The sequence below is a fragment of the Argentina silus genome (assembly GCF_951799395.1).
Source record: "Argentina silus genome assembly, chromosome: Y".
Lineage (NCBI taxonomy): Eukaryota > Metazoa > Chordata > Actinopteri > Argentiniformes > Argentinidae > Argentina > Argentina silus.
In genome coordinates, this window is record NC_139654.1 from 31,301,449 (window position 1) to 31,323,026 (window position 21,578).

At 41.0% G+C, this 21,578-nt stretch overlaps 1 protein-coding gene across 4 annotated transcripts; it reads left to right on the forward strand.

The window, feature by feature from the left end:
• The first annotated feature begins 470 nt into the window (after nucleotides 1-470).
• LOC310824261 (eukaryotic translation initiation factor 4H-like) lies at nucleotides 471-17,738 on the forward strand. 4 transcript variants are annotated; one of them, XM_083697104.1, is made up of 8 exons: nucleotides 481-549; nucleotides 6,263-6,450; nucleotides 6,536-6,600; nucleotides 6,726-6,819; nucleotides 11,771-11,842; nucleotides 12,141-12,290; nucleotides 12,939-13,054; nucleotides 16,096-17,738. In XM_083697104.1, the coding sequence occupies exons 1-8, from the start codon at nucleotides 494-496 to the stop codon at nucleotides 16,114-16,116; spliced, it is 762 nt and encodes a 253-aa protein (XP_083553230.1). In that variant the 5' UTR covers nucleotides 481-493; the 3' UTR covers nucleotides 16,117-17,738. The 4 variants fall into 4 exon arrangements, with proteins under 4 accessions (XP_083553231.1, XP_083553230.1, XP_083553229.1 ...); XM_083697105.1 differs by lacking the exon at nucleotides 16,096-17,738 and having other exon boundaries at nucleotides 471-549; nucleotides 6,269-6,450; nucleotides 12,939-13,252; XM_083697103.1 differs by lacking the exon at nucleotides 16,096-17,738 and having other exon boundaries at nucleotides 12,939-13,252.
• Nucleotides 17,739-21,578: the final 3,840 nt, after the last annotated feature.

Sequence of the window (21,578 nt, forward strand, 5' to 3'; positions counted from 1 at the left end):
TCAGCAACCTTCTTTGAGGCCCTGATGAGTATTTATTTAACTTATTAGCTTTAAACAACTGTGCCTTTTAAGTGATGTATGAAATCAAATCATTGTGAATATACTTTTATCTTCTTTTGATCCCCTCATGCAACGTTATGGGAAACGTTCAAAGAACGTGAAGAAAACGTTTTTCACTTTGTAATCATCGTAGAACGTTTTCCACTAACCTTCATCCAACTAAAGTTTAAAGAATGTCAAGAAAACTTTATCACTTCACAAACCTAGAAATGAGAATTCATGTGTAGTACTGAAGGTACTTGCAGTGCTACCTCTCAAATCAAGACTTTACCCCTTACCCAAAGAGTATACATAATAGTTTAAATCCTCTTTGTTTTGCTGTGAGTGTTACTTGTGTCTCGATCAGGCACTGCGAGGACAGCTAAACGTCAGCTACCCTATATTGAAGGTCCTTCGAAATACCTCTGCTTTCTCCTGGACAGCAATCACGGCAATGGCGGATTACGATGACCGGGATCGGGCTTACGGTAGTTTTGGTGGAGGGAGAGGGTAAGAAAATACCAGGGCGAGCTGAATATGTCAGTATTGCCGTAGGGTTATACGAAAAATACTACTCAGTGTGTGCAGGGGGGGGGGTCTCAAATTTCTTCTGAAAGATGGGCCTTGACTCAGGAGTCGGGCAATCAGTGCCTGTAGCCAGTTAGCTAGTCTCATCGCCGCTTACATGAATGGGAAGCCGGTGTTGAGGGCGGGGAAAACTCGTGGATTGATCACAGCTAGCTAGCGTCGTTAGCTACATCCAGATGTCTATAGCTATTGAGGTTTCATGTGCGAAATGTTTAACACTTTGATAACGTGGGATAGACAACTAGTTTGCTGGATTTGTATTAGCTGCAGTAACTAATTAAGATCATTATCACAGGCTTTGCCAGCAGAGCACTTGGCGCCAGCGTCCCCTGAAAAAAAAAAACTGTCCACATGGGCTGCATGTTGTGCTTGTCAGCAACTCGGGGACTGCGTCGAATGCCGAATCTGGCGAGTACAAATACAATTATCAACCTGCAACATTCTTCTGTCAAATGCATCCTGGAGAAAATTGTCCTCGCCCACCACCACCAGCTTTTTAATTTGATGTGTTACTGTATTGAGTTGGTTAGCCAATAGCCACGATAGCTTGTTAGCTAGGCAAGCCTGCATGAACAGTTGTGGGGGATGCTAGCTAGCTATGGCTTGGGCCCAGTCAGTCTGCTCTCCCTCCATTATTCATGCAGCGCTTTGGATGTGCACACATGATGTGTTATAAATTGTGTGTACGCTAGCGTGTTGGCACACTTGCCCATAACACAGTACGAAATGCTCCCTTTGCCTGGTAGTCTCACACAGCAGATGCATAATGTCGACTGTCATGAATTGAGGCCACGGCCATGCAAAGACGATGAACGATACTGATTAACTTTATACCCGTCATTACCCGAAGCCACGGTGGAAAACTCCATGGCATTCCCGCATAGTGTGCAGGTTAACCAGAGGGTGATTGACTAAACGCCATAATTGTAAACGAAGAAGCGGAATTCCAATGCGCAGTGCCATGCTTGGAATTTTCCACCATGGCTTCGGGTAAAGACGGGTATGAAGTTAATCTGTATGGATATTAAGCAGCCCTTTTGGATATTTAGTGGGGCCGGATAAAATCTCCGATGATTGAGAGTACATGGATGTTTTCAAAGCTGACTGGTAAAACAGGTAAAGGCACTCTGAATTAACTCGCAAGCTCCGGCAGGCCAATAATACCACGACACGAAATGATATGGGTTATGTTACAAAATGCTTTCTTGCACTCCATCAAGAGCGTACCTAGGTATTCAACTAAAATTCAAATACGTCCAGTTAGAGAGAATTTCCTCAAGCAAAGGTCCGGAACATCATAATGTCTAACTTGCGTTATGATTTAGTGCGATATATATTGAAGTAGCCTAGTAGTTGTGTCAACGTCTGCATGTAATCAACAACTGACTGTCAAATCAAATAAAGAAAGAACAATTCAAAAACATTTCGACAATATTTATTGTCACTTAACATTTAATTATACAGATATATAATACTGTAGATATGTATTATTTTCTTCTCTATTATTTTAAATTGTGCATTTTAAAATGAAGTACTTAATTTTTTAAAAATAAAATAAAGTGTAGCAGCAGCTTGAGTTTCCCTTTTTCTTTGTTAATGTTTCGCATCTTAACAGTCTCAACCAATTTTACAACAGATCTCAACACATCTTAACAATTGAACAGTTTCTCTTTCTTTCCCTCTTATATCCCACTCCCCCACTTTCTGTTGTTCAGTGAGAGAATTGAGCTCTAGCTTGTCCTGCCAGGATTTTAAATCTGGGCTGGAATGGTGTCAGGGCCATTCTCATACACATGTGCAGGTGCTCATTGGTAAGCTTGGAACGATATTTAGTTTTAATTATGTTCATTGTGGAGAAAGCTGCCTCGCAGCTGTATGTGGAGCCAAACATGGTCAAGATGCACAGGGCTACTTTCCTCAGACCTGGGAAAGCTGTCTCAGAGACCATTTGGAGCCAGAAAGTGGCGGGGTCAGTTCTTCCAAACTGCTCTTTCAGGGCCACATCTGCTTGGAGATCAATCAGTTGCATCTGGAGAGGCCCAGCATTTGCCCACTTGAAGTGTTGTGTGACTTCCTTTGAGAACCCACTGACATCTGTGATCAGAAATGGGTTCTGAATGAACATGGTGAGCTGCTGTCCGAAGCTGAAGCTGTCAAAACATTTGCGGAAGTTTACAATCAGCTTGTCAACAAAAGAAGACACATCTCTCTGTCCCTGACCTGGTCCTGCACTGTTGGGAAGTGTGCACAGTCTCCCAGTTTCCTCTGAAAGGAGCGGACAGCTGTCATCAGTTAACAAACTGAATTGTCCTTGTCCTGTAGCTTCAAATTCAGTTCATTCAGGTGTGAAGTGATATCAACCAAAAAGGCCACATTATCCATCTTTTTCTCATCTTTTAAAAAGAGAGAAAACTCTGTTGCCGTCTGACTTCTCAGCTCTGCCAAGAAAGCTGCTACTTCCCTTCTGATGGACCAAAAGCGCTCCAACACCCTGCCTTTGCTGAGCCAACTCACATTGTTGTGCAGCAAAAGATCATCAGCGTTTGCATTAACTTCTCTGAGGAATTCCCTGAGCATGCAATGCTGATAGGAAGAGGATGCCCTGAGAAAATCGATCATTTTCATTATTGTGTTCACCTCAGCATGCTCATCTGACGGGGTGGAGCACAGGACAGATTGTGTGTAGAATTATACAGTGGTAAGAGATTAGCTCAGGATTGTCCTCTTTCATTCTTGCCACAGCTCCTTTCTCTCTCCCTATCATGGCAGGTCTGTGGTTATTGAAACCACTTGTTTTGACTATTCCTCGCTTTGTTAACATCTCCTTAATGGCCAGGTAGATGTCCTCTCCTCTTGTACTAGTCTGAAGGGGAGTTACACCTAACAGGTCTTCACAGAACTCTTTCTTGTCTTTGAAAAACCTTACATACATTACATACATTAACAGCTGAGCATTACAGCTAAGCTTACACATGGTACCTTATGAATGGCTTCATCCAGCTGGGCTAGCACATCCTGGGTTAACATTTAACTTTTCTTTGTGGCTGATGATGCTGACACAGGTATTTGCTTTATTTTGTCACAAAGCTCTTCTTTCTGTTTCAGCTACTGCACTCATGCACTCCTTGACAACCCCTCCATCAGTAAATGGCTTTTTGTATTGACCCAAAATCCAAGTGACTCTGAGGGAACATTCATTAGCACGCTGTTGGGCACTATACATGAATGAGTCTGTCCATTCTAGGTTGAAAGCTCTGTTTTCGCTGTCCACTTTTCTCTTAGAGAGCGCCATGTGTAGTTATTTTTCTCTTGTCTCCAGTTCACTCGTCTCTCTGTCTTCTCTCCCTGTATCACCAACTCGTCTTTCCGTCTGTCACTCGCTTCTCACCTCTTTCATCTGTCTGTGTTCAGAGTCGCAATGTTTATCGCCTGGAATGCACAGATTGGATTGGTTGAGTAGCATCACGTGGGATGGCTTAACTCGCATGCAATTGGTCAGTGGATTTCCTGATCCGCTAAACCAGTACCGTAAAGTCTAGAAAAGCTGCGCCGGTCAAAATTGACTATAGGTCCAGGTCCGTATAGGACGGTGTCTGGGTCCGGACTCGGACCGCGGTCCACCTGTTAGTGACCTATGCTCTAGATGGAGTGCAAGAACACATTTTGGAACACAGCCATGGACTGTCGCGTCAGAGCTACGTTGCGATTGTTTCAGATAAAGTCACAGTTAGCTAGCGTTTTAGGGATCAATGAAATTACGATAAAAAGGACACTGTCAGTGATGGGTGTTTTTAAAAATAATGAAATATAGCTACCCCTTGCTAAGGGTGAATATTCTAAGAACTAATTACTTACTTGAAATCGGCTGCCATTTGCAGGTTAAAATGCATTTTCTCCATTGTTTAGGTTTTGGTGGCCCTGCATGCAATCATAAATCACATCTAGGGGCAGTTTGCTGGACCGAGTTTAATTTAAATCAGGACTAGGCCTAATTCTACTTCAATTAAATCAGAGTAAAACATTTTTGAAGCAGTGCTTAACTTCGTTGACTTAGTTCTGGACTATTACTTAGTTCCAGACTAAAATAAGTAAGCAGTAATCAGACGGTCAAATCAAAGTTTATTTATCATATACACAGAATATAGCCATAGACGGTGCCTGAGGTGATGTCGTTATGCCCTGTGGGTAGAAGCTGTCCCGGAACCTGTTGGTCTGGGTCTGGGAACTTCGGTACCGTTTGCCAGACTGTAACCGAGAGAACAGGGCGTGGCTGGAGTGGCTGCGGTCCCTGATCTTCCCAGGCTTCCTCTTGCACCCGTGTCCTGCACGGCTGGGAGCTCACGGCCTGTGATGAACTGGGCCGTTTTCACCACCCTCTGCAGAGCCTTACAGTCGAGGGCGGTGCAGCTGCCGTACCAGGCGGTGATACAACCGGACAGGATACTCTATGGTGCACCTATAGAAGTTTTTGAGGATCTGGGGCGCCATGCTGAATTTCCTCAGCCGCATGTCCTGATCATTGCGGGTGTGGTGTGACCATGTTAAGTCTTCCAAGCAGACCTGAAATTAAGTCAGGAGTAGGCCAGAAATGGAGGGAGATGGAAACGTTCAAAATTGTTAGTTAATTTGAAATAAACAAACCGCCACCTGTAGAAACACCATTACTGAGAAAAAACATGATGATTCTACAACAGAAGCAAAGTATAAGAGAACCTAAGATACAGTTTACATTAATTCAACACAAATGAAAAAAGCAGATGAAGCCTCAATCCTGGACTAGATTGCGCATCTAAAATAATTGCCCTCTGGTATTCGCGGGTAATTTTCCAACATTGCCATTGATCTGAAGTTAAACTTACCTTTGTCACTGTCTAATTTAAAACCTCACTTAGTTCTGGATTAGCTCTGGATTTTCATTCTGGAAATCAGATTTTGTAAAGGCCAGATTAGTAAAAGTCTTAATTCTGAGAAATGCCATTTTAGTTAGACGAGTTTAAAAGTGATATTTAATCTAGGATTAGTCTTAATCCGTAATAAAACACCCCCTATGGAGATAGAATTTTGCCAGGGGGGTGTGCCATTCACTCCTTTGCACTGTGTGAATCCATGTTTTGTTGATAATGATAGTTATTTTCCTGTGACACAGTTGTGACGCCAAATTATTAGAATTACCTCCTATTATTGGTCAACATTAAGACCAAATTAATAATTTATAAAACAGCTTGCTCTACTTGAAGTCTGGGAAAGACTCATATGACCAACCTCCCCTCCTCGCTATATAGGCAGCTGTAAACTGCGACTCATGGATCTGCCGCCTCGTCCAGTTTTGCTTTGACACCAAAGGGGGTCTGAGCAGTAGCCTTTCAAAGTACAGAATGAAAGTCCAATGAATGAATGAACAGAACAGATTAAAGGCTCTACGAATGTCACATGAAAAATAACCTAGCTGCGGCTACTGCCACTGTTTTCTCGTTAACTCACAGCTAATATGAACGTAAATAACTTGTCTTATCAATGTACGCCACTAATTAGAGACTCAGCTAGTGCTACATGGGGAAGGGCCTGCTGCTTTGCCTATCTTTTATCTGCCTGTCTTGCTGTGCTCTGCTCTCATGAGGATTTTGTTTCCGGACAGTCCCAGGGGTGGTGGTGGCGCTGGAGGGCCCCGCAAGCAAAAGGAGATGCCCACAGAGCCACCTTACACAGCATATGTCGGCAACCTGCCCTTCAACACTGTACAAGGAGACATAGACGCCATTTTCAAAGACCTCAACGTCAGGAGTGTCCGGCTAGTCAGAGACAAAGAAACAGACAAGTTTAAAGGTGAGCATCTGTTTGGCTTTTGAAAAACCTCACATTTCAAGAGCTCCATTAAGTTGTATTAATTATCTACATTTTATCCTTTCAGGTTTTTGTTATGTAGAATTTGATGACTTGGAATCCCTAAAAGAAGCTTTAACGTATGATGGTGCTGTAAGTACCTGCAATTTGCATTTTTGTATTACATACTACATAACTGTAGTGTTTTTAGTTTGTATGTTTGTATGTATCTGGGTCATAAGTATTAAATAAATGCATACCATGGTCCATGTCCTCAGCTCCTTGGAGACCGGTCACTCAGGGTTGACATAGCAGAGGGTCGGAAGCAAGAGCGGGGAGCCGGAGGATTTGGCTTTCGGAAAGATGACAGAGGTACCTGTTCATGCTCTTTGGAATTCTGACTTCTTCATTGAGTCTGGCTGTTTGTGCAATTTCATGTACTATGGAAACATATGATGACTACCATGCCAACTTATTTACAGTGCATTCGGAAAGTATTCAGACCCCTTCACTTTTTCCACATTTTGTTATGTTACAGCCTTATTCTAAAATGGATTCAATTAATTTTTTCCCTCATCAGTCTACACATAATACCCCATAATGACAAAGCGAAAACAGGTTTAGAAATGTTTGCTAATTTATTAAAAAATAAATAACTGATATCACATTTACATACAGTCATGAGAAAAAATTAGGACACCCTATGAAAACCTTTGTCTTCTTCAACATATTCAAACATATGGACATTTGATATTCATTTGAACAATATTGAAAAATTGAGGTAATATAACTAAACAAATACAACTGAAACAAATTATTTAAAAAATTATTGGTAAAATGTAATTAATAGAAATGCAATCTTCTTGTGAGGAAAAAGTTAGGACACCCCTACATTTAGTTCCACTTAAAATGCCTAAAATTATAATAAAGAGCACCACATCAGGTGCAAATGATTAGAACATCGTTACAGAGGATTTTGGAGGAGCCTGTCCTATTTAAACGTGAGATATTTAGTTTGGTTTGCTCTTGATTGTTGAAGTGAGTTGCATCACCATGGCGAGATCAAAAGAGCTCTCTGAGGCCTTCAGAAGAAAAATTGTAGATGCATATGAGTCTGGGAAGGAAAATAATTTACAAGTGGAGAACATTTAAAACCACCACCAACATGGCCAGGTCAGGCCGCCCAAGCAAGTTCAGCCTAAGAGCTGACCGAAAGATGCTTAAAGAAGTCTCCAACAATCCCAGAATGTCATCACGAGACCTACAGGTATCTCTTGCCACAATTGATGTCAAAGTACATGCATCCACCATAAGAAAGAGACTGAACAAGTTTGCATTACATGGGAGGTGTGCAAGGAGGAAACCCCTGCTGTCAAAAAAAACCATCAGGGCAAGACTAAAGTTTGCCAGAGAACACCTAGAGAAAGACCAGAACTTCTGGAACAATGTGCTTTGGACAGATGAATCCAAAGTTGAACTATTTGGGCACAGTAAGAGTAGACATGTTTGGCGCAAAACCAAGACAGCATTTGAGAACAAGAACCTCATACCAACTGTGAAGCATGGGGGTGGAAATGTCATGGTTTGGGGCTGCTTTTCTGCAGCAGGGCCTGGTCAGCTCACCATCATAGAATCCACTATGAATTTTGTATTGTATCAGAGGGTGCTTGAGGAAAATGTGAGACCATCTGTTCGAAAGTTGAAGCTGAAGCAGATGTGGACCATGCAACATGACAATGACCCAAAACATTCCAGTAAATCTACCAAGGAATGGCTCAAGAAAAATAAATTGAGAGTTCTGGAATGGTCAAGTCAAAGCCCGGATCTTAATCTTATTGAGATGCTGTGGATTGATTTGAAACTGGCTGTGCATGCAAGACACCCCTCGAACATCACACAGCTGAAAGAATTCTGCAAGGAGGAGTGGGAAAAACTTTCTCCCAATTGATGTCAGAGACCTGTAGACAGTTATAAGAAACGTCTAATTGAGGTTATTTCAGCCAAGGGGGGCAATACTAGCTATTAGGGCATAGGGTGTCCTAACTTTTTCCTCAGTAGGAATTGGCATTATTGTTAATTTTTCGTTAAATAAATGATTACAAAGTTACATTTTCATAGTTTTTTTGTTCAATTACATCCCCTTTATCTATAGACATTGTTAGAAAGAAGATAACATATTGATATGTCCATATTTTTAAGAGAATAACTTAATATTTTGGGGGGTGTCCTAACTTTTTCTCATGACTAAGTATTCAGACCCCTTTGCTATGACACTTGAAATTGAGCTCAGGTGCATCCTGTTTCCATTGATCATCCTTGAGACGACTTGATTGGAGTCCACCTGTGGGAAATTCAATTGATTTAACATGATTTGGAATGGCACACACCTCTCGATATAAGATCCCACAGTTGATAGTGCATGTCAGAGCAAAAACCAGGCCATGAGGTCGAAGGAATTGTCCGTAGCCCTCAGAGACAGGATTGTGTCGAGGCACAGATCTGGGGAAGGGTACAACAAAATGTCTGCAGTATTGAAGGTCCCCAAGAACACAGTAGCCTCCATCATTCTTCAATGGAAGAAGTTTGGAACCACCAAGACTCTTCCTAGAGCTGGCTGCCCAGCCAAACTGAGCAATAGGGGGAGGGGAGGTGACCAAGAACCCAATGGTCACTCTGACAGAGCTCCAGAGTTCCTCTGTGGAGATGGGAGAACCTTCCAGAAGGACAACCATCTCTGCAGCACTCCACCAATCAGGCCTTTATGGTAGAGTGGCCAGACGGAAGCCACTCCTCAGTAAAAAGCACATGACAGCCCGCTTGGAGTTTGCCAAAAGGCACCTAAAGGACTCTCAGACCATGAGAAATAAGATTCTCTGGTCTGATGAAACCAAGATTGAACTCTTTGGCCTGAATGCCAAGCGTCACATCTGGAGGAAACCAGGTACCGCTCATCACCTGGCCAATACCATCCCAACAGTGAAGCATGGTGGTGGCAGCATCATGCTGTGGGGATGTTTTTCAGGGACAGGGAGAGTAGTCAGGATCAAGGGAAAGATGAACAGAGCAAAGTACAGAGAGATCCTTGATGAAAACCTGCTCCAGAGCGCTCAGAACCTCAGACTGGGGAGAAGGTTCACCTTCCAACAGGACAACGACCCTAAGCACACAGCCAAGACAACGCAGGAGTGGCTTCGGAACACAAGTCTCTGAATGTCCTTGAGTGGCCCAGCCAGAGCCCGGACTTGAACCCGATCGAACATCTCTGGAGAGACCTGAAAATAGCTGTGCACCGATGCTCCCCATCCAACCTGACAGAGCTTGAGAGGATCTGCAGCGAAGAATGGGAGAAACTCCCCAAATACAGGTGCGCCCAGCTTGTAGTGTCATACCCAAGAAGACTTGAGGCTGTAATCGCTACCAAAGGTGCTTCAACAAAGTACTGAGTAAAGGGTTTGAATGCTTATGTAAATGTGATAATTCCGTTTTTATTTTTAATAAATTAGCAAACATTTCTAAAAACCTGTTTTGGCTTTGTCATTATGGGGTATTGTGTGTAGATTGATGAGGGGGGGGAAATAATTTAATCAATTTTAGAATAAGGCTGTTACATAACAAAATGTGGAAAAAGTGAGGGGGTCTGAATACTTTACGAATGCCCTGTAGTTGTTGGCTTTCTTTTGTATTAGATTAGATTAGATTCAACTTTATTGTCATTGTGCAGAGTACAAGTACAGAGACAACGAAATGCAGTTAGCGTCTAACCAGAAGTGCAAAATAGCAGAAAGTGCAATGAACAGTATTTACAGGTAGTGCAATATATGAGCAGTAAGTAGTGCAGTATAATATAAGTAGTGCAGTGTAAGCAGTATATGAGTAGCATTAGCATTATAGCAGAGTAAATAAGTTACAGTATGAACAGTGTAGCAGCATATGAACTGTATAGGTAATGCAGTCTAGCAGTATATATATGTATTAACAGTAACATGAGGTAGATAGCAGAATAAATATAAATATGGAATGCCGTATGAACAGTATAAACAGGTATGTGCAGAGTATTAACAGTAGTATTAAGAAAATATAAGGATATGTGCATTATGAACAGTATGGACAGATATGTACAGAAGAGCAGTGGTATTGAGTAAGAGCAGGGGAGGGGAGTGATAGTGCAATTGCCCGGGTGGGGGGGGGGTTGCAGGGGTTGCAGGGGTAGTAGGTTGTCAGGTAGGTGCAGTATCCTCCTTGTGTGAAGATAATTTTATGATTGTTCTCCATGCAAAGTTGATTTTGGGTCACACTTAACATTAGTGCTTGAATTACATTACTGTGTGCAACAATTGTTGTGATACTTACTTATTAACATTGTAGCAATGAGTAGCCTATTACAATTCTTATTACGCTGTATTTACAAGTGTAAATCCATGGTAATACAAGTGCTGTAATGTGAAGTGTTGCAAACTTGATTTAATTATTTAATGGATTTCATTTTCAGAAGTGAGGCGAGTGAAATAAACAAGCAGTATCGAAGTGTATTATTTACAAATATCCAGCTTAGATGGATACTATTACTGGATGCTATTTATTTGTAATATGTATCCAAATCCATAGGTAGGCTTATACAGTATACATTATTTGAAATTACTGGGGAAATGATACTGTGGCTTTAATGAAATTCTGCTATTTAAACATTGGCCATTGGTTTGACCTGAAACCGATAAAGCATATTCAGTTGTAGCCTGATGATGAAATAACTTGGACTTCTGTCTGTCCTAAAATAGACCTCAGCCAGCCAGTGTATATCTTGCATTAAACAGCACTAAACACAAAATATGAAATCTGTAGTTTTTGTTTTGTTGTAATCAAGTCTTGCCTTATTTTACTCTTTAAGTTCACTCTAAGAATAATGGGTGATAGTGGGACAATGAGACGACAATGCCAATTCAATGGGTTATATAATCAAGTCACCTATGATGGATTCTTACAAGAGGAGTGAGTGCACTGCCCGATGGTCCTGTTCTGTGGCTTTATTTTGGTCGTTTCGCTACCGACTTGGAAGTGAGAATACTGATATTATATTCATCTACTCACATGTTAATCCTTTCTCTCCTTTTTCCTCTCGGTAGTACATAGTGCCATAGCATTTACCTCTACAACCTACTTTCAGCAGCTCGACCATGATGTCTTCTTTTTCTGGCAATGTAGAGACAGACAAGTAGTGGTTTTAGCAGTAGTAGTACTTACCACTAGCGTGGCCCTTGGCACTAGCCCTTCCTTACCAGCAAGTGGTGTCCTCCCCCTGTGTTGAATTGAGCCCTGTCCCCTACAGGCCGGGGTGCCCCACGTGGTGGTCCTCGAGGAGGTCGGGATTCCAGAGATGACTTCGAGCAGTCTGGAGGAGGTGCGATGAGTGTTCCACCTGTTTAGCTGGTCCCAACAGTTCATTAGACCACCAGACAAAGCCTTTTAAGACTGGAGTGGTGCAATTTTTTCTATTAACACCAAGCAAGCAAATCAGTTGCTCACGTGTAGAGGCTTGAATGGCACATTATTGCGGAACAATTTTTAGAATATGCGGTGTATAATGTTTTTTCCCCTCAGGAATACAGGTTCAGTTGCATTACAGGGCTGCTCCAGTTGCTGGGCAAGGGTACTAATCTGCCTACTCCAACATGCTTTGCTTCCCGATGTTCTAATAGGCTTCAGAGATGATGACTTCTCTGGTGGGAGGGGTCGAGGAGGCAGTCGCCCCGGTGGTGATAGAAGGGGAGGTGGAGGCATGGGACGCTACAGAGATGGAGCACCACCACCACCTCGCGGGGGGACAGATTTCAGAGAACCCTCTGATGGTGTCATAATCTATTTAAATCTTATTAAAGCATGCAATACTTCTGATGTTAAAGGATGGTTTACTATTTTTACCCTTACATATGTTTTTGTTTTTATACTTCTATGATGTTGACCATTCCAGATGTTTTCTAAGAGCATATCTGGGTTATTTAGCTATGTCCAGTAAACCGGGCAAGTAGCTTCCTACTCTGAAAAGCACATTAAGTATTTCCTTCAGACACAGCTCTAAGTTAATAATAGAGCTCAAGTTAGCTTGCCAGAGAAGCAACTGTTAATGTTAGCCAGAGGTGGCTGGGTGATCCTGATGGCTATAAAACTGGTTCTAACCAGCTAACTTTTGGCAGATTTGGTTACAGATCCATCTTGTCTTCCAGTCGTTTGCTAAGATTTAGCATATTCAATCTTGGAGACCATAGAAGATGTTTTTAAAACTGAGTAGTACAGATGAAATGTATTTACTTTCAAACCATCTCCTCTCACTGTTTGATCAGTGTTGACTGTCACTTTTGTCAAGATAATTAGTAGACTTTTGACGAATTAAATCGACCTTTATCTTGACCTAGATTCACTTACTATTTAGCTGATGCACTTCACGAGTTTGCGATTTCACAAATGAATCTGTGTCCTTGTTATATTGCTTTCTGCAGAGGAAAGGGCACAGAGACCAAAGCTACAGCTGAAGCCACGCACAGTGGCTGCCCCACTAAATCAAGTCGCCAACCCCAACTCTGCCATATTCGGTGGAGCCAAGCCGAGGGAGGAGGTAATTCCCAAAGAGAAACCCTGAGTGGAGTGGAGGCCAATGGGATATGTTAACGCTGCTGTTAGCATTCCTTTCTGACAGAGATGAGCAGAAACCCTCTTCCCCTCAGTTCAGTTTGAGCAAAATATTTATTCATGAAAGAATAAAAGCCAAGAGAACACACTCAGAAAAATGATACAACACACCTGCAACCCACACAAACGAACAGCTTGTGAATGCATGTCAAAATGTTAACGTGGTATTTACGTACACCTCTGCTTCCCTGTGATTCGTGCCTGCTTTGTCCTGTTTGGGGAATGTTCATTCACATGTTGACTGCAGTAGAAGTTAGATAGAATTGAGCTGAAAAGCAATCCAAATGGTTAATTAATTATATTTTTGTAGTACGACCTTCTGTAATGGACCCTCTTTGATGTTGGAATTGACATGTCTATTGACACAAATTGTGTGATGTGGTCTCTATGCTTCCATGTAGGTGAACATTGATCCTCCCAACATTACTGTCACTAGACAAAATCAGTATGTGAATTTGGAGAATTTAAATGTAAACATGTTGCTCTGATGCTTGTATGGTTCATAGCAGCTGCTGCTGAGCCTCTTTATCAGGCTGAAAATTATGGGTTATCACACCTTCATTGAATTTGTTCAACACTCAGCGACAAGTACACTTGTTCAGAAATGTGGTGATTTTGTTTCTGTTCAGCACATACGACGTCCAACTGTAAATTGACAAGTTGAAATGCTTTGTAGTTCAATTGTAGTCAGTGTTAAGTTTGGAACTGTGCAAACGGTAACTAGTGGAGCCATTGAGGTCATTGTATCTAGTGCTTAAAGGGATGGTTCAGCCTATTTTCATGTTTAGGTGAAATATCAGCTTACCTGGAGTTGTCCTCATAGGCCATTAGTGGAAGTTCTCCACTTTGCTACTGCAGCACAGGCCAATAGTTGGCAGTGCCCTCTCCAATAGACAGGATTCCAACAGACCCTGAATTAGTGTTGTTTAAATTACATGCCAAAATGTCCTCAGAGAAACTTGAACCCACTTGAACTACCCCAATTATCTTTAAATGTATACTATTATTGAAGAGAGAGTTCACTATTTTACACCTTATAGTCAAGTTCAAAACTCAAATTAACTCTGACTTGAAAGTAACTTTGAGATTATTATTATTTTATTTTATTTACTTTGTGTACTAGCACCGACCACTCCAATTGTTTTGTTGTTTGCAGTAGTTAAAGTAAGCTGAAGTTAGTAGAGCCTATTTAAACAAATCTGAAGCATGGATTACAGTTTCTTCAGGGTAAGAAAACATTTGACTATAAGGTGTAAAATAATGAACTACGGTGGGGGAAATAATTATTTGATCCCCTGCTGATTTTGTTAGTTTGCCCGATTACAAAGAAATGAGCGGTCTATAATTTTTATGGTACTTTTATTTTAACAAATAGAGACAGAATATCAACAAAAAAGTCCAGAAAAAACACATTATATAAAGTTATAAATGAGTTTGCATTTGATCGAAGGAAATAAGTATTTGATCCCCAAGCAAAACATGACTTAGTACTTGGTGGAGAAACCCTTGCTGGCAAGCACAGAAGTCAGACGTTTCTTATAGTTGGTCACCAGGTTTGCACACATCTCAGGAGGGATTTTGGTCCACTCCTCTTTACAGATCCTCTCCAAATCCTGAAGGTTTCAAGGCTTTTGCTTGGCAACTCGAAGCTTCAGCTCCCTCCACAAATTTTCTATAGGATTAAGGTCTGGAGACTAGCTAGGCCACTCCATGACCTTAGTGTGCTTCTTCTTGAGCCACTCCTTTGTTGCCTTGGCCGTATGTTTTGGGTCATTGTCATGCTGGAAGACCCATCCACGACCCATCCTCAGTGCTCTGGCTGAGGGAAGGAGGTTCTCGTCCAAGATCTTACGGTACATGGCCCCGTCCATTGGCCCCTCAATGCAGTGAAGTCGTCCTGTACCCTTAGCAGAGAAACAACCCCAAAGCATAATGTTTCCACCTCCGTGTTTGACGGTGGGGATGGTGTTCTTGGGATTGTAGCATTCAGCATTTCTCTCCCTCCAAACACGACGAGTTGAATTTATGCCAAAGAGTTCAATTTTGGTCTCATCTGACCACATTACCTTCTCCCAAGCCTTCTCTGAATCATTTAAGTGTTCATTGGCAAACTTCAGATGGGCCTGTACATGTGCCTTCTTGAGCAGGGGGACCTTGCGGGCACTGCAGGATTTCAATCCGTTACGGTGTAGTGTGTTACCAATGGTTTTCTTGGTGACTGTGGTCCCAGCTGCCTTGAGATCATTACCAAGCTCCTCCCGTGTAGTTCTGGGCTGATCCCTCACCCTTCTCATGATCATCCTTACCCCACGAGGCGAGATCTTGCATGGAGCTCCAGGCCGAGGGCGATTGATGGTTATTTTGTATTTCTTCCATTTTCTAATAATTGCACCAACAGTTGTCTCCTTCTCACCAAGCTTCTTGCTGATGGTCTTGTAGCCCATTCCAGCCTTGTGCAGGTCTCCAACTTTTACCCTGATGTCCTTTGAATGTTTTTTGGTCTTGCCCATGGTGGTGGAGAGGTTGGAATGGAAGAGATTGATTCTATTGACAGGTGTCTTTTATACCCATAACAAGCAGAGATTAGGAGTACTTTCTTAAAGTGACAGGAGTAATCTGTGTGCCTCATGGGCATATAACCGGTCTGTATGAGCCAGAATTCTTGCTGGTTTGTAGGGGATCAAATACTTATTTCCTTCCATCAAATGCAAATGAAATTTTAACTTTATATAATGTATTTTTTCTGGACTTCTTTGTTGATATTCTGTCTCTATTTGTTAAAATAAAAGTACCATAAAAATTATAGACCGCTCATTTCTTTGTAATCGGGCAAACTAACAAAATCAGCAGGGGATCAAATAATTATTTCCCCCACTGTATACCATTTAGGTCATTTGTAATATTTATCTTGTGGAACTGAGCATTTCTAATCATTTTCTTTTGTTTGTTTGTGTCCCATTCTCAAAGAGTGCTGATTCTGCAGAATAACTGCATTATTCTGGAAGGCTACACTGGATCTACTGGCTTTGTTCACCAAAAATCTTTCAAAGACTTCTCCCAAAGAAAACTGGCTGGGAAGTCAGGTGCTGGGTTACTCTGCTCGCTAACACAATGCGTCTAATTGGGTAAAGAGCAGTTGGACCCAAGGCTGCCGTGAGGGGCATGGCATAGGCTTATGTCAACCTGACCTATACCCCACATCAAAAGGAACTCTGGACAGTGGCTTCAGTTTGATTCTGTTGCCTTTGGGTAAGGATGTTGATATGTAATTTTCTCTACCTTTCCCAAGGCATCTTTTGTGTTCACCAATGATTGCAGTTTTAGACATACAGCAGTCAAGGCTACTCTTTGGTGTCTTATATATTTTCCTCCTAAATTTCTGCTCTTTGTGAAATGATAATCATTTCAATTTCAAATTTCCACTGTCTTTACATATTAAATGATTACATTGCCAAGAGAAACTGAATCTTTATTCGTGTGTGTAATTCTGGAACCCAATTTTGAAAGATTTTTGATCTTAGTCTGTTCAATCCAAGCAAAATAGCTTCCTGTCAATAATATTGCTATAATTATAGCAATAATGAAGTGCTGCGGAAACTGTTTAAGAGCAAATTAAATGCTCACTCGATTAAATCAGAAACATGGGTTATTGCAACTGTCTTTGTCTGGTAACTTTCTACTTCCACAGCTTAATACTTAATGCATTATATCAACAAAAAGTGGATCACTTAAACCACTGCAAAATGTACAACATTAACATAGGAAACTTAAAAAAAAAAAAAAAAAAAAAAAAAAGAATAATCAACTGCTCTCATTTGGCTAATGGAGACTTGGGCTAAGATGCCCTGTTGTCTACCTACCAGTAAATCCAGTATAGATTTATTTTGAGTGTGTGTGTGTGTTGCAACCATTTTATTTACATTTTACTGGATACGAAATGAAGTGATACATTTTTCTTACTGTACTATAGAAGATCCACTGTTATTATTTTTTTCATTAATTTTTCCTACACTGTTTATGGCAATAAAATGTATCATCCTACATTATTTCTTAAGAATGTATTTAAATGGTGGGATGGGGTTTCCCACCTGACTGTAGGGTAGGCAGTTCATTTGTTGCCTCCTTATACTTAGTGGTCATATTTTTATCAGTATGCTGATAGGGCTCCATTAATTCTGGAAATATGTCCAAAACACATTAGGCATTCCAATACTGTCATAACAGGAGTAGAATTAGCATCTAAAGTTATTATGGACATATTTCTAGAATGAATAGGGGCCCTATCGCTCTACTGCCGAAACGAAATATGGCTACTTAGTATCTTAGGAAGCGAAATACACAGTGCCTTGTGAAAGGTAGTCACCATCCTGCACAATTGTACCGTTTTGTTGCCTCCAAACGTACAATTTAAATTAAATGTGAAAATTGTGCGAGGGTAAATACTTTTGCAAGGCACTGTATCTAAAACTACAGCCATGGTTAATAAAAATAAATAAATAAAGGAACATGTTGAACATCTCTTTTACATGTGATATCTTTGGATTTTGTTTGGTTTCAGCAGTCAAAATAGTGTAAACAAGTTATTAAAGGTTATACCATGCTTTTTTTTATGCCTGTGTTGAAATGGCTTTCTGTCTCTTATTGCTCATCAGCAACAATTGGAAATCAATTTACCCCAATGCATGCCGGGAACGTTGTTATTGAAAACCCTTCACACTTACAGCATAATGCAGAGTTTATGTTAAATACCATTGGGGGTGATCAGTGTCTTACACACTTGAAATCACAGTGCAGTGTTTGGATCCTTTTTCATGTGACTGTCTGAATGCCACACTGAATTCTCATTATGAATTTGCCACGGTTACTTTGACCTAAGATATGGATAGGAAAGTGTTTTTGCTGTTTTGATGTAATCACTCCATATAAACCAGTTGAGGGTATGAGCTTCATATACAGTAGCTGCATCAGGCAAACAAGTCGGTATGAACATTAGGATTTGCTGATTTGAACAATCTTTTAAATAAAATGCTTTTTTATTACATGAAGGTATCAATATCAAACATTATAGCATGTATTACATTGCTTTTGCATTTAAAAAGTACAGTACAAGTACAGTAGAAAGCCACTGTTTTGACCATTTGTCAATAAATTTTGCTCTAAACTGAAATTATGTTTCGGTGTGTTTGCCACATATGTAATTGTTGCATATTCAGATTTTCCTTTTAAAACAACTTGCATGACTCATTATGCACAGTGTCAGTCTGATCTTCTCAATGTCTTAGAACACTGTTCAACACATCACAAAATATAATACTGAAGTAGCACTGATTCCTATTACATTGTGTGAAGTGGTGAACTTGCAGGTCCTTTGGTATAAACAAAGTATGGATATGTATTGTGATACAATGATGTGTTGCATGACGGAGACTGCTTTGCTGTATGTGGAACAGGGATATTCTGGATACGTGGTGTTCAGTGTGAAAATAGCTTCTGTTAAGCATGTCACAGCTCTAACTTCTCACAATCAATCACTTGGGCCAACCAGGCCTATCCAGAGGAAGCAGAGGTACTGTAACTGTCCTCCAGATCACAAAAAAATGTTCGCACATGTGTACAATGCATTTGTCATTAAGGAGTGATTCAACACAAAGCTTGACTTTTTAGACTACTTATAGCTTATATTTTGTATTCAACCTTTATTTTGGCAGGGTCCCATTGAGATTTTGGTGAGTATAAAGTTTGGCTATGTTTCTGATATTTCATCATAATAGCTTCCTTGACTTTCATTGACGTCTCTTTGGTCCTCATGTTGACACACCAGTAGCAGACTCCAAAGGCAAATGCAAAGCCTAGAATCAATATTAGACATTGACAGCTCTTCTTTTCTTTTTTATATGTTTTTAGGGCATTTCTGCTTTATTGGAGAGCGACAGTAAAGATTGACAGGAAGGATGGGTGAGAGAGGGGGGATGACGTGCAAGATATGTCGATGGCCAGAATCGAACCAGGGACCGTGCGATAATATAGTGTGCTTAGTCCTGAGTGTCCACTTAAGTGCCATTGACAGCTCTCTTATGCCTGCACAAATAATGTGACGGAACGCACCTGACTAACCAGAAACACCTGTCAAGCCAATTTTCCAATACTGTTACCAATCTGTGTGCTGTCGTTTGGTTCCTCAGACCTTCTGTGTAACAGTCTCACATGGGATGTTCACATCATCTCTTGCACTTCTTATCTACTATATCCTGGCTTCTTATGCCCCCATGTAACCTCTAAGAACCGTCTCAATTTACTCCCCTCACAAATCAACCTCTGGCCATCCTGGTCTTAATCCTCTCTCTACCTTTCCTTTGTGGAATTAGGAATCTTTATTCTCTATAGAAATTGACCATAAGCGCTCAGGACTTCATCAAGGATATCTTTTTTTTCCCCCTCGATCATCATTTTTCCCTGGTTGGTTTCATCAGACTGGTGGTCTGAGAGTTCTTTAGGTGCCTTTTGGCAAACTCCAAGCGGGCTGTTGCATGCTTTTTACTGAGGAGTGGCTTCCGTCTGGCCACTCTACCATAAAGGCCTGATTGGTGGAGTGCTGCAGAGATGATTGTCCTTCTGGAAGATTCTCCCATTTCCACAGAGGAACTCTGGAGCTCTGTCAGAGTGACCATTGGGTTCTTGGTCACCTCCCTGATGATGGCCCTTCTCCCCCTATTGCTCAGTTTGGCCGGGCGGCCAGCTCTAGGAAGAGTCTTGGTGGTTCCAAACTTCTTCCATTTAAGAATGATGGAGGCTACTGTGTTCTTGGGGACCTTCAATACTGCACATTTTTTGTACCCTTCCCCAGGTCTGTGCCTCAACACAATCCTGTCTACGGACAATTCCTTCGACCTCATGGCCTAGTTTTTGCTCTGACATGCACTGTCAACTGTGGGACCTTATATAGACAGGTGTGTGCCGTTCCAAATCATGTCCAATCAATTGAATTTACCACAGGTGGACTCCAATCAAGTCGTAGAAACATCAAGGATGATCAATGGAAACACGTTGCACCTGAGCTCAATTCCGAGTGTCATAGCAAAGGGTCTGAATACTTATGTAAATGTGATATTTCAGTTTTTTATTTTTAATAAATTAGCAAACATTTCTAAACCTGTTTTCGCTTTGTCATTATGGGGTATTGTGTGTAGACTGATGAGGGAAAAAATTAATTGAATCCATTTTAGAATAAGGCTGTAACATAACAAAATGTGGAAAAAGTTAAGGGGTCTGAATACTTTCCGAATGCACTGTTTGCATATGCTACTTGGGTCAATGACGGATAAGGATTTTGAATAGGCCAATTTTAAAATACAAAAAATAAGGATATGTTTGGCAATTGTTAAAACATTTGGAATGTTGTGTACACATGCATTTATACAAAACATTAAATTAAGTGAATTTAGTGTTTTTTAAGCAAGATTGTGTAGGACATGGCCTTTAAAAATGTCATGTGGTGAGACCGTGATTTATATTACAATTAATATATTTCCTTAACATGCTTAACATTTTAACAAGGTATCAGTAATAGAGTAAAATGTTTCAGAAAAAAGTGAGTTTCTGTAAATCATGATCTACAGTGCCTATAGAAAGTCATCATACCCCTTTGAAATAGTTACTATATTTGTCGTACAGCCTGAAATCAAAACCCATGAAAATGTATGTACAAATTTAGCCACACAACATCAAACTAATGGAAAAAAAAGGCGACAGTTCTGAAAATGTATTAAAAAAAAATGAAAAACAAGAATAACAGTTGGAAAAGTCATCAGTCCCCTGATTTAATACTTTGTAGAGCCACCTTTTGCTGCAATGACAGCCATCAATCTGTTTGGATATGTCTCTACTCGCTTTGCACACCTAGATTGGAGAATATTTGCCCATTCTTCCTTGCAAAATTGTTCGAGTTCAGTCAAATTCTGTGGTGAGCGGCGATGGACTGCTCTCTTCAAGTCCATCCACAGATTTTCTATCGGATTTAAGTCAGGGCTCTGACTTGGCCACTCAAGGACATTCACCTTTCTATCCTTAAGCCACTGCGTTGTTCTTTTGGCGGAATGTTTAGGATCGTTGTCGTGTTGGAAGGTGAATGACCTGCCCATCTTCAGCTGTCCATCTTTAGCTGTCTAGTAGAGGGACGCAGGTTGTCCTCAAGAATTTGGGTGTACTTAGCAGCATCCATTTTCCCTTCAATCCTGACCAATTGCCCAGTCCCCGCTGAAGAGAAACATCCCCACAACATAATGTTGCCCACCACCATGCTTCACAGTAGGTATGGTGTGTTTTGGGTGGTGTGCTGTGTTTGGTTTTCGCCAAACATAGCACTTGGAGTTCAGTCCAAAAAGTTCAATCTTAGTCTCGTCTGATCATAAAACCTTTTTCCACATGGCAACAGAATCTTCCAGGTGTGTTTT

Bases quoted from the DNA above. Each gene is read 5' to 3' on its own strand.
- LOC310824261 (XM_083697103.1), top strand. From the start codon at position 494: ATGGCGGATTACGATGACCGGGATCGGGCTTACGGTAGTTTTGGTGGA. The intron at 550-6,262 runs GTAAGAAAATAC...GTTTCCGGACAG, and splicing joins AGTTTTGGTGGAGGGAGAGG to TCCCAGGGGTGGTGGTGGCG. The intron at 6,451-6,535 runs GTGAGCATCTGT...TTATCCTTTCAG, and splicing joins AGAAACAGACAAGTTTAAAG to GTTTTTGTTATGTAGAATTT.